The 12,537-nt window shown below is 39.2% G+C and overlaps 1 protein-coding gene across 4 annotated transcripts in view; it reads left to right on the plus strand.

Annotated features, from left to right (window-relative positions):
• Positions 1 to 906: 906 nt before the first annotated feature.
• GOLPH3 (golgi phosphoprotein 3) overlaps positions 907 to 12,537 on the plus strand; it is a 44,203-nt gene continuing 32,572 nt past the window's right edge. For all 4 annotated transcript variants that reach the window (XR_012071548.1, XR_012071549.1, XM_072958812.1 and 1 more), the window contains exon 1: positions 907 to 1,131. Coding sequence is in view for 2 of the 4 variants with exons in the window: in XM_072958812.1 (XP_072814913.1) it covers positions 907 to 1,131 (225 nt within the window). In the remaining 2 variants the exon portion in view is untranslated. The remainder of the gene's footprint in view (positions 1,132 to 12,537) is intronic.

Raw genomic sequence — 12,537 nt, forward strand, 5'->3', positions numbered from 1 at the left:
ACTAATCAATTTGTTCTAACCTCTTTTTTCATACACTAATACACCCAGAAGCACTCAATGTTCACTTTCAAGCCATTTAAAGGCAGTTGCCCCTTTTGGAGGGTCTGGGAATCCGGGCAGAGAGCGCGCCCTCTTCCCTCCCACTACAGCGGTGAGCAAAGTCCTTCTAGCGTCTCGTGGGGACCCTGGACTCCAAGGCGGGTCCCTGCAGCGCCGATCGAGTTCGATTCCGAAGACGGTGGTGTCTGGGGGTGCTAAAGGCACAGCTGGAGGCCGAGCAGGGTCCACCCTGGCGAGGCCGCGGCTGCCCCGCTTCGTGGGGGCCTTGCCAGTCCCTGGTTCCAGCCCCGGTTTCTTGGGGAGCGGGGAGCACAGGGAGAGGCGGGCAGAAAAAGGACACGTCACCGGAGGGGGACCGCGCAGGCCGGGCGACGAAGGGACCGCATAGAAAGGGTGAACCCCGCGGAGACCCGGGGGCCGGGGGAAGGGCCATCGTGCTCGTCCGGTCCCGCCCTCTGCCCGGCCCGCCGGGACCCAGCCGGACGCTTCCGGCGCCCTCCGGGCCCGCCCCGCGCTGCCCGTGCCACATCCTCCAGTGACGTCAGCCAGCGCCGCCATATTGGAAAGGCGCCGCCGCCGCCGCTGCCGCTTCCTCCTCCATCTCCACCGCCTCCGCCTCGGAGCTCTGGCTGCCTCGGGGGCCGCGGCCGCAGGGAGGACCGAGCCCCTCGCCTGCCCCGCCGACGCCCGGCCCGTCTCCCCATGACTGGCCCCGCTGCCGACGGAGGTCGCCCCAGCGCCCGGGTTTAACACGGAAGCCCGGGTCGGGGGCCGCGGAGGGAGCGAGAGGGAGACCCGGCCGGTCCCGCGTCCCTGTCGGCCCGGCGCGGTGCCTCGGCGGGAGCCATGACCTCGCTGACCCAGCGCAGCTCCGGGCTGGTGCAGCGGCGCACCGAGGCCTCCCGCAACGCCGCGGACAAGGAGCGGGCGGCGGGCGGCGGCGGCGGCAACGGCGAGGACGACGCGCAGAGCCGCCGCGACGAGCAGGACGACGACGACAAGGGCGACTCCAAGGAAACGCGGCTGACCCTGATGGAGGAGGTGCTCCTGCTGGGCCTCAAGGACCGAGAGGTGCGAGCGCGGCGGGCAGGGCGGGGGCGGCCGGCGCGGGGCCTGGGCGCCAGGCGGGAGCCCGGCCACCGGCGCCGCGCGTCTGCCCTCCGAGCTGAGCGCCCAGCTGGCCCAGTGCTTCCAGATCCTCCCCGCACAGATTTCTTGGATTTCCCTTTCTCCTTTCACAGTCACTCTTTTCATTTTGACTGCCCGGCAGCCTGTTTCTTCCTCGCTCTTTTTCCGCGTGTTTAACCCGTGTAGACCCCAGGGTATATACAGTTCCCTCCTGGAGACTGCGAGTTAGAGTGAAACACCCGGAGCCACCAACGCCCCGGAGTCAGGGGCTCTGCAGGTTTTAGGACCTGGGAGGGGTCCACGGATCTGCTTTCTGGGGGGTTTAAAGAAAACACAACTTAAGGTGTACGGTTTGGAATTTTGAAAAAATGTCAGTGAAATGGTAATGGAGGCAAAAGTTGTTTTCCTGATAAAGTTAAAAATCCAGCAAAATTCTCTTGAAATCTCCGGGAAAATGACTTTCTAGGTAAACTTGGTTTGGGTGAGAATTTTTGGCATCGCTTTTACATTTTATCAGTATTCTCAAGAAAGAAGTTTTGCCGTCTTAAAAGCTTTTTCGTGGGGGTGCTTGAAGTGCTAGGTTTGTGATTTGATGGAAGGGCTCAAAGTTTCGATAGATACTTTTACTCTGACTTTGAAACGATTATTTTAACACCAGTATCTTTTGAAAATGTTGACACACAGAGAATTTGAGAAAAATGCTACAATGGACATGTATATACTCAGCTCCTAGGTTCTATAGTTAACATTTTGCTAGATATGCTTTATGACCTGCAGAGGGTCGGACAGATGAATGGATATTATACAATGTATGGTCTGGGGTCCCAGACGTTTGTTTTATCTCCGTATGGAAACTGCAGACAGCACATTTTGAGTCAAATACAAAAAATACCTGATTTTTTTTAAAATAAAGTTTTCCCAATTCACAGAGGTGGGCAAAAAAATACTTAATTCTTATTAAAACAGCTTAGTCTTTTTTCACCAAAACTTACCAGAAATAGGTGAGTTTCATATGGATTGTTTGTGTACTCCTGATACTTAGTAATCTATTGAGTTTAAGTTTTACCTTGATGGGAATGTGTAGTGTATTTGCAATATCTGGGCGTTCAATTTGCTCAGGTTTTACTGATGACCACTTGAAAAAGTTGATGTCCTTCTGGCTATGAAAGGGGCCCGGTATCAGTTTTTTTTTTTCCAGTTTTTTAATTACTGAGTTATGATGAAAGCAGGCTATGTGTGAAATTTCTTTTTGTTCTTTGGAAAAACAAAGTATAATGTCCTACTAATGTGATTTTAGAATATATTCAACTTATTTTTAGATTTCGCAATTTAGAATCTTGGTAGTAAACATTTCTCTTCAAGTCTTTATCTTTTTCCTTTGGGACAAAAGTAACATTATAGAAAATACCCTCCCCCCCAAACCCCCTGCACCCCCCCAAGAAAAAAGCGGAATAAGAAAACAAGTCGTCTATTCCTGAGGGAACATTTTGGTTTTATAGTTTTTGAGACTTCGGTGTGCTTACATTCTTTGTGTAAAACTAAAACTTTAAAGTTAAAACCAAAATTAGCTTTTGGACTTCTGAGTCACTAAATGAGAAATTATGGTGGAAAAGTACTTTTGTTTTTTCAAGTACGTGTTACTTTAAATGTTTAAACAGAGGCATATTAACATGCTAAGTTTCTGTGATTGGTTTTCATGAAGATTATTTAAAGATTTATTTGTTGAAGCTTAATGGTACTTAACAAAATTTAGACAATTTAAAGTTATTTGGTGGTAGGTAATTGAAACCATCTATTGTGTTTGTGTCAAGAGTCACTATACTTTCCGTGTTATGGCCAAGGTCCAGACGCTAGCTAATTCTAGACATTTCTTACTAACTTCAGCAACCACATAGGGAAACTTTTTTTCCCTCCCTTTTGCAGGTTGAATCCTGGGAGCTGAAGTGGAGGTGGGTGGGGCTGGGACTTTACATTGCTTTAGATTTAGATTTTAGGGATTAACCTGTATATTTTCCCCTGTCCTCACATCTTTACCTAATAACTAGCCCTGGCAACTTACCTATTCATGTTTTTCTTCTTAGGAGATTTCCCCCCGTGTCTTCAACTTGTATCACTCTTTTCATAGGACAGGAATTACTCTCTGATGTATGTTCTAGGCATTTATGCTTGTTAATATTAGATTTTAACTTACTAAATTTTAACAAGTTTGAATATTAACAAATTCTAAACTTTTTAGCCATAAAACACAGCTTAATAAATTCATTGCTTTAACTTTTTATTTTAACTTAGCATCCATTTTAGTGATAGCTTTTAAGATATTTAAAAGCTAAATTTTAAGGTTAGGTCATTCATAATGGACACATTTTGTGTATATGTGACGTAACCTTATTTGAAATCAAAATAATCAAGAAAAATTTTGAAGAAGTTGTGAAATGGTGAAATTAGTTTGACTTTTTAAAAATGCTGAGACTTATGGCTTGTTAAAAATACTTCTTGTTGAATAATAAGCCTACAGAAAAGTTCACATGTGTGAAGAATCTTCACAAACTTAGCACACCTGTTAAACCAGCGCCTAGATCAAGAAACAACATGACCAGCTCTCCAGAAGCCCCACTTGATTTCCTTTCCAGTCTCTTCCTGGTCCTCGAGGGTCACCATTCACTTGACTTCAGAATTCAGCATAGAATAACTTTGCCCATTTTCATACTTTGATTTGTGTCTTTTATTCAGCACTGTTTGTGAGCTTCATCTGTATTGTGTGAGGTTGTCGTTTGTTCATTCTCATTGCATTATAACTTACTTTTAACACATATACAATCTACAACATTGAAAATAATTATTTTGATGTATATCCTGAATTTAGTATTCTCCCCCTCACCCCTTTACTGAACAGAAGGCTCAGCTTGCCTGCCAATAAGCAGATGGTCTGGCTTCAGATTACCTATTAGGGGTGACTCTGAAGTTACTGTGGGTTTCATTTCATGTATTTTTTTTTAAATGATTTTCCTTTCTGGCTTTTACTAAAATACAGGTGCCTGTGCCCTCTGGGAATTCTGGTGCTCGGTCTGGGCAGAGGACATAGGTGTTGAAGTGAATCTTCGGAGGCCACAGCAAGGGTGGCAGATAGGTTTAAAGTTGAATTCAACTTCCAAATAATTAGCGCATTCTCTGTGTTTGAGAGGGAAGGGCACCAAAAGAGCCAGGTGTTTCCCTTCCCCAACCTATTTGATTTTTCCATAGAGACTTGCAGTAGAGTGTTTTCAGAATGCCTCATTGAGAATTATCTGAAATAACTGGTGTCATATACTTTGAAATACCTTCATTCGTGGCAAATCTTAGTGCTTTAAAGTTGTATTTAGTTATTTTAAATGGCCAGGTAAATTTAGAGTGTACATGTGGAATAGGCAGTGTAGCCCTGGTTGGAGGTGTGTCCTTTATTTTACGTGTTATTTGAACTCTCTGAGCCTCAGAGCTCCCTGAAGTGGAGAGACATAGTCCTCTCCCGTGGATCTGATTGGATTGTTGCAGACATTTATTGTTTTACTCTCTACCACATCTTCCCCAGGTTTTGTCTTTCTTTTTGGGCTCTCCTTAATGTGTGTAGCCCCAGGATGCTCTGTTGAAGCATTTACCCCTTTCCTTTTGTGGTGCAGTCAGACTTAGACTTGTCCAGTCAGACGTTTTCTCTTGGGGCTTTGGATCTTGAGAGCAGAGCAGGCTGTGGGGTTTTTGGAGACCTATCAGAGGAGTGTCTTGTGGATCAGACTGTTCTCTGACTTAGTTCTTTTAGCTTCTTTCTCCCTAGCCCTTTGATGCTGTCTTTTTTCCATCTTGATTTTCCAGACATTTTGCAATTTTGTAAATTGAAGAACCTTCTAGTAAAGTCCCCTTTTAAAGATAGCCAGTTACTCATGTTTTTAATGCTTGCAGAAAAGAGCCATAATGCGATAATTTTACACTGCATCTTGAAAAATAAAGTGCTTGAGCTGGATAATACACGTTTAGGGTAAAATAGTTAAGTTTAACTAAAATGATGGAACTGACTTTTGTGTGGCTTTTAGACTGGCTTCAGAGGTTGATCTCAAAGATGTGCTCCATTTTTGGAGTAAGTTTCCCAAGGTTGCTACTTTGAAATACAGTGCTTATCAAGATGGATAACTTGTTTTTAAAAAAATTCTCCTTTCTATACATGCAGTAATATATACCATCTCTGCATATCAAACCTCTTAATGAGAAATTCACATATTCAGTATTTCAGGATGTGCTAAGATTTTTAGTACAGCATAATAAAGACTGAGTTTTGGAATCTTGTTAGTCCTTTAATACAAATTATGTACTGTTGATATTTTTGAAAGGCTTGCAATTTCACCTATTTTTTCAGGTGTATTTAAGAATAAGTACACACATATGAGATCTAAGGATCTCAAAAATTTGTTTTTGGAGTTCATTGAACCACTTGATTGTACTTTTTAAATAAGATTTTAATTAGTGAAATCACTTTTCAGTGCTTTGGGTTCTTTCACAGTGTGGCCAAAATATTCAATGATTCATTTTATAAGTCATACTAATATTTGATATGTATTAATTTTAAACTGAGCATTCCTGTATGTTCATTTGAGACTATCTTTTAGAATTATACTTTTGAAATAATTTTGATCAAATATTTGGAGAGTTTTTCTGATGTTTAAAGAAATAACCTGTTATAAAAAGTGTCAGTTATGTGTAAGTTTCAAAAGACCCGAAAGATACTGTGCTTGTCTTGTTATGTAATGTTAAACTTTTGGCCCAGCACTCCTTTATGCTTAAGCAAATTTTTCCTACTTTGTATCAGGATAATTTTTCTGCTGTTAATCAGGGTAAATTGTATCATTCAAAGTTGCTATAGTCTTTGTTCAGGGGATTTTATTTTCATGCTAGTCTCCTTGTGAAGCAGCACAAAGAGACTGCTTGTCCCTGTGTTTCTTCCATTTAATAAGTGTAGTGACAAGTGCCAAAGGTGGAGGCCTGGCTTCATTTTGAAATTGATGTTAGTGGCTTTAGGTTTCTCTAATCAAAGCCTGAAACACTGCAGCCTGTTTTAATAGCATTGTATGATACATAATGTAGCCTAGTAAATAATGAGGTTTCAGTTTAGATATTACAGGTGTGTGTGTATGTGTGTGTATATGTGTGTGTGTATATATATATAATAGGTTGTTATTTTATTCATATTACCTCATCTATTTTGTTGTTTGGTAAACTGCTGATCTACAAGAATACAATTAATATTAACATACATTATATTATCAGAAAGAATGCTTCTGGTAATTAGACTTTAAAGCTTAAAAAGTTAAATTTTAAATGAAAAAAATTTCAAACTTTTTGTGTTTAAACTTAAATTGTATATGGTTTATATATTCCTTTAATGGAGGAGTTCTTAAATTGGAGTCAACAGATGTAGTTTAGAAAGTCTTTGAACAGTGCAGTTGTATGTGTGTATTTTTCTGGAGAAAGAGAACATATCTTTCACCAGATACTCAAAGCATTTAGTGACAGAAATATAAAATTTACTAGAAACTTTCTTGGTTTAAGTTTTTCGTTTTTGCTGTGTTTTGTGTTTTTGTTTCCTCTGGAAAATTGACTTCCGAAAATTGCAGGTTTCAGGTAGCAGTGAGTTGGATGTTCAGTTCTGTGGGGTTAGAGATAGGAAGCTGACATTTCTGTAGCCTGGTCATCTTGCTAAATGACGTTTACAGGTTGTGAAACTGTCCCATGTAGAATGCTAACAACTTCCATGCATTCATCAAAAGTTTAGTGAGCCCAGCCCTTGATGAGGTACAAACACTAGGAAGAAGACCTCTATTTTTAAGCCCATTTCATTTTAGTTCTCTGGGTCAAAACTCTTATAGTAAACTACAAAACTAAATTGTATTGCCATTGTAGACTTTTTCCATGGTGAATAGCTTAGCTCAGCCTGGCATATAGCTACCACTCAGTAAATATTTATTAAGTTAATCATGTATTTTCAGTGAGAGTGATGTCATCCCTAAAGGAGGGAGAAATGATTCTGCGGGTGGTGATGAAAAATTCTACCTCCATTTTTTTTTTCTTACTCCTTTTAAGTGTAAAGCATAGATACATGTACAGTATATAAACAAATATACAATGGGCCATCTTATTAAAATGTAATGGGGGAGGTTGTGGTTAGGGGAAAAAGTCTGAAAAGCTCCTTTAGGGAACAATAATGAAAAAATTGAGAAATACTAAAATAAATCAATACTGAAAATACGTAAGTTTGTGCTTAGCTGAAGTTTAGAGATCCTTTTCTCTGATAGGAATTTTTATGGTAATAGAATTTGACTTGTAGTTCAGTAGTAGGAGGAACAGTTTTAGCATTCTGAACTGTAGGGAGTTGTGAATTATATTTTAAGAACAAAGTTATTTTATTTATACTTATTTTTATTATTGAAATGTAGTTTACAATGTATCAATTCCTAGTGTGCAACGTGTTTAGTCATACAGATACATACATATATTTGTTTCACATTCTTTTTCATTATAGGTTACTACAAGATACTGAATATAGTTCCCTGTGCTATACAGAAGAAACTTGCTTATCTATTTTATATATAGTTAGTTAGTATCTGCAAATCTCTTAATTCCCAGTTTAATCCCTTCCCACCACCTTCCCCCTCAGTAACCGTAAGTTTGTTTTCTATGTGAGTCTGTTTCTGTTTTGTAAATAAGTTCATTTATTTATTTATTTTTTTAAGATTCCACACCTGAGTGATGTCATGGTATTTTTCTTTCACTTTCTGACTTCACTTAGAATGATGATCTCCAGGTCTATCCATGTTGCTGCAAATGGCATTATTTTATTTTTTATGGCTGAATAGTATTTCATTGTATAAATATACCACAACTTAACCAGTCATTTGTCGATGGATATTCATTTAGGTTGTTTCCATGTCTTGGCTATTGTATATAGTGCTGCTGTGAACATTGGGGTGCATGTATTCTTTTAAGTTAGAGTTCCCTCCAGCTATATATGCCCAGGAATGGGATTGCTGAATCATGATAAGTCAATTTTTAGTTTTTTGAGGAATCTCCATACTGTTTTCCATAATGGCTGCACCAAACTACATTCCCACCAACAGTATAGGAGGGTTCTCTTTCCTCCACACCCTCTCCAGCATTTATCGTTTGTGGACTTTTGAATGATGGCCATCCTGGCTGGTGTGAGGTGATACCTCGTTGTGGTTTTGATTTGCATTTCTCTGATAATTAGCAATATTGAGCATGTTTCATGTGCCTATTGGCCATTTGTGTGTCTTCACTGGAGAATTGCTTGTTTAGGTCTTCTGCCCATTTTTGGATCAGGTTGTTTGTTTTTTGGTTAAGTTGTATGAGCTGTTTATATATTCTGGAAATTAAGCCCTTGTCGCATCATTTGCAGATATTTTCTCCCATTCTATAGATTGTCTTTTTGTTTTGCTTATGGTTTGAACAAAGTTATTCTTGTTGATTGATAATGTGTAGGTAAACTTTTTGTTCCCCTCTTCTACCCTCTACCTTCTGCATGGACTGAAAATTAAAGGACTGCATATAAATTGCTAATGGTTATTTTTACTCTGGTTTCTTTTCTAATTCCAGTTTCTTAAGTGTAACTGTTAAACAGTTCTATACCATGTTGACAAAATAAGGTCAGAAATAGCATTTTGAGAATTTAGCTTAAATTTCAGTTCCGTCACTGAACTGAACTTCTCATTTAATTTTTAAAATCTATATCCTATTATATAAGATGGAAACAGATTTAGTTCAGTCCAACTAGTGAACACCTATATGCCAATGTCTTTGCTTGGTGGTGGGGTTACAAAGAAAAACTTCCCCTCAAGGAGCATCCTGTTTATATAGAAGACAGATTTGCAAATGGTTTCAATAAAATAAATTACTGACTTCAATGAAAGTACTTATTAAGAGTAGCAGAGACATAGGGAGATGCCTTGGATTGGGAAACAGAAGACTGCTCTGTTCTTGACTCCCAGGCTTGCCCTTGACTAGTGAGAAGAATTAGGATAACTGCTTTTAATTCTTAGACCCTCAGTTTCCCCCTGGGCACAGTGGGCCTGCGTTTGTGGACTGTCCCATAATCTCCAAATTGTAGGAATCCAGTGAATTGATATATGTGTAAGTGCTTTGAAACTACAAGGTGCTGAACAAATGCAAATGGGTAATTGCCTAGCCTAGAGAAGTGACTTAAGATTTTTGCAGTGATCCTTGATAAGTATTAATACTTCCACAATTTTTTTTTTATTATTTCTTGACCCTCTTGTGGTTTGCTAGGCTTAGTGAACATTCCATTCAAGTGTAATTGCTTGTATATGCATTTTTCCTGAACCTACAACCTGTTTTATTTTGTTGTTGTTTTTGGGGTTTTTTTTGGTAATCTCTGGCCAGCTGTTTTGGGAAATCTGGAAATCTGAAGTAACACTTCTTATTCTTAGGCCAAGTCCAGAGTCTTCCTTGAACAATTTTTATAAGATACTCCTGCTTCTCCAGAGACACCAGAAGCCTCCAAACCTCTAAAATGATACGTGACTCTAATGACAAGTAAAATACATGTAAAGTGCCTTGCATCATTGGTGCACAATAAATATTAGGTTTCAGTGTGTCTTGCTTGTAAATCAGAAGGCTTCAAAAGGTCCTGACCTCTTCAAACCCCTCTTATCACCAGTTCTTCCCACCTTTCATTGGTCCCATCTACTCTTTTTGATGCCCCCTCCATTTTTTTTAGGGAGGGTCCTTCCTCCCTGAATTCAAGGCCAAGATCTGAAGGTGATAGGGCTGGGTCCCCTGGAGAAGGCATTGGCCCACAACTCTTAAAAATTTGTCTTTATTGAATTTTTCACCCCATTTCCTCCCTATTTAACTTCATTTCTCCCTCACTGTTGGTCCTTTGGCTACCAAAGCCCCTTCCCTGAGAAGATTGAGTGGGGAAAGATGTGGGAATAACAGTTGCCAAAATTGCACCAAATATGAAATTTTACTTTGTTCAAGGCTTTTTGTTAAATGTGACCTGGAATAAAATAAAGTAACAAGAAAAGGTCTAGTATTCACAAGTTTATGGTCTAGTAGTGGGAAGATAAGGCACTTGAGAATTAAAGTAACAGTGTAAAGTAGTACTATCCTGAGTGCCACCTGGGTAGTAGAAGACAGCATGTTTCTGGTTCAGAGGAAGTACAGAATTAGGCCGAGGCTGTCCCGGAGCGTGTCAGGAGCAGAAGGGAGTTGGGCTGGCATTGCGCAATTTACAGGAGGGGCATTTCATTTCAGGAGACGAGGGGGAGCCAGGGCTTGGAACAGTCTACCAGGAAATTCTATTCACAGAGTAGTTTGAAGCTAACTGGAAATTGGTTTTGGGATTAACTTCCATTTGATTGTCACAAATAGTCATTTAAAGTGACATCCATGAAATTTTAAATTGAAATTTAAAAATTGTTTTAACATACATTTGAAGTGATTTTCAAAAATACTTGATATACTTAAAGTTGTTTTGAAGTTTTGAACTTAAACTATTTTGTCTGTTCATCCATTCATCCATCCATATAACTCTCACTTAGTTCCTCAAGTATTTGAAGATCTTTTATGCTTTGGGCAGTGTCACTGGAGTCCCATTATTAAAATGGTTTTTTTCCATAGTCTCAGTTGTGACTGATAGATCTAAAAGAATAGAAGGGAAGCTATAGGCTTTTAATTTTTAATTTTTTTGTTGTGATAAAATAGAACATTTACCATTTCAGCCATTTTAAAGCGTACACCTCTGGTGTTAAGGACATTCACATTGTTGTAAACGTCACAGACATTACTACGTGACATACACTACTCCATTGTAAACTGAAACTCTTACCCGTTAAATGCTGACTCCTCATTTTCCCGTTCTCCAGCCTCTGGTAATTACCATTCCATTCTGCTTTTTATCTCTGAATTTGACTATTCTAGGTACCGCATACAAGTGGAATTTAAGGCTGATTAATATTCTGTTATATGTATATACCACATTTTGTTTGTCCATTCATCTGTTGATGGACATTTTGGTTGTTTCTGCTTTTTAGTTATTGTGAATAAGTTTGCTTTGAACATTGTTGTACAAATAACTGAGTCTCTGTTTCAGTTCTTTTGGGTATATACATGGAATTGGGATTGCTGGATCACATGGTAATTCTATGTTTAGTTTTTTTTGAGAAACTACCACATGACTTCCCACAGTGGTTGCACCATTTTACATTCCCTGCAGCAATGTGCAAGGATTGTGATTCCTCCACATCCTGGCCATTACTTGCTACTTGTTTTTTTTTGTTTTGTTTTTTGATGATAACTATTCTAACAGGTGTGATGTGGTATCTCATTGTGGTTTTGATTTGCATGTCTCTCATAATTAGTGATGTTGAACATCTTTTCATGTGCTTATTGGCCATTTATATATCTCCTTTGGAGAAATGTCTGTTTAAGACCTTTGCCCATTTTTTAAACTGGTTGGTTTTTTCTGTTGAGTTTTAGAAGTTCTTTATGTATTCAGGATATTAGTCTTTTGTCAGATACAGGCAAACGTTGTCTTGTTTTTATTGCACTTCACTTTATTGTGCTTCACAGATACTGCTTTTTTTTTTTAAACAAGTTGAAGGTTTGTGTTAACTCTGTGTTGTCAGATGGTGATAGTGTAAACAACCTTCTATGTACACAAAATTTTGTGTCCTCACTTTATTGAGATACTTGCTTTATTGCAGTGTCTGGAGCTGAGCCTGCAGTATCTCTGACATATGCCTATATGTGATTTGCAGGTATTTTCTCCTATTCTGTGGGTTGTCTTTTCACTCTGTTGATAATGTCCTTTAATGATGAAGTCTCTTTTTCTTTTGTTAATGCTTTCGGTGTCATATCCAATAATTCATTTCTGAATTCAATGTCGTGAAGCTTTTCTGTTTTCTTCTATGAGTTTTATAGTTTTAACTCTTAATTTGAGGCCTTTGATCCATTATGAGTTAGTTTTAGTGTAGGGTATAAGGCAAGAGTCCAGCTTCATCCTCTTACATGTAGATATCCAGTTTTCTCAGCACCATTTGCTGAAAAAACTGCCCTTTCTCATTTGAATGGTCTTGACACCCTTGTTAAAAATCATATAATCATACATGTGAGAGTTTATTTCTGGGTGCTCTATTCCATTGGTCTCTATGTCTGTCTTTATGGCAGCACCATGTTGTTTTGATTACTGTAGCTTTGTTAATAAGTTTTGGAATCAGGAAGTGTGAATCCTCTAACTTTGTTCAAGCTATAAATTTTTTAAAGTGAAATCAGATATTAGAAAAAAATTAC

This window comes from Vicugna pacos, chromosome 3, assembly GCF_048564905.1.
Source record: "Vicugna pacos chromosome 3, VicPac4, whole genome shotgun sequence".
Taxonomy (NCBI): Eukaryota; Metazoa; Chordata; class Mammalia; order Artiodactyla; family Camelidae; genus Vicugna; species Vicugna pacos.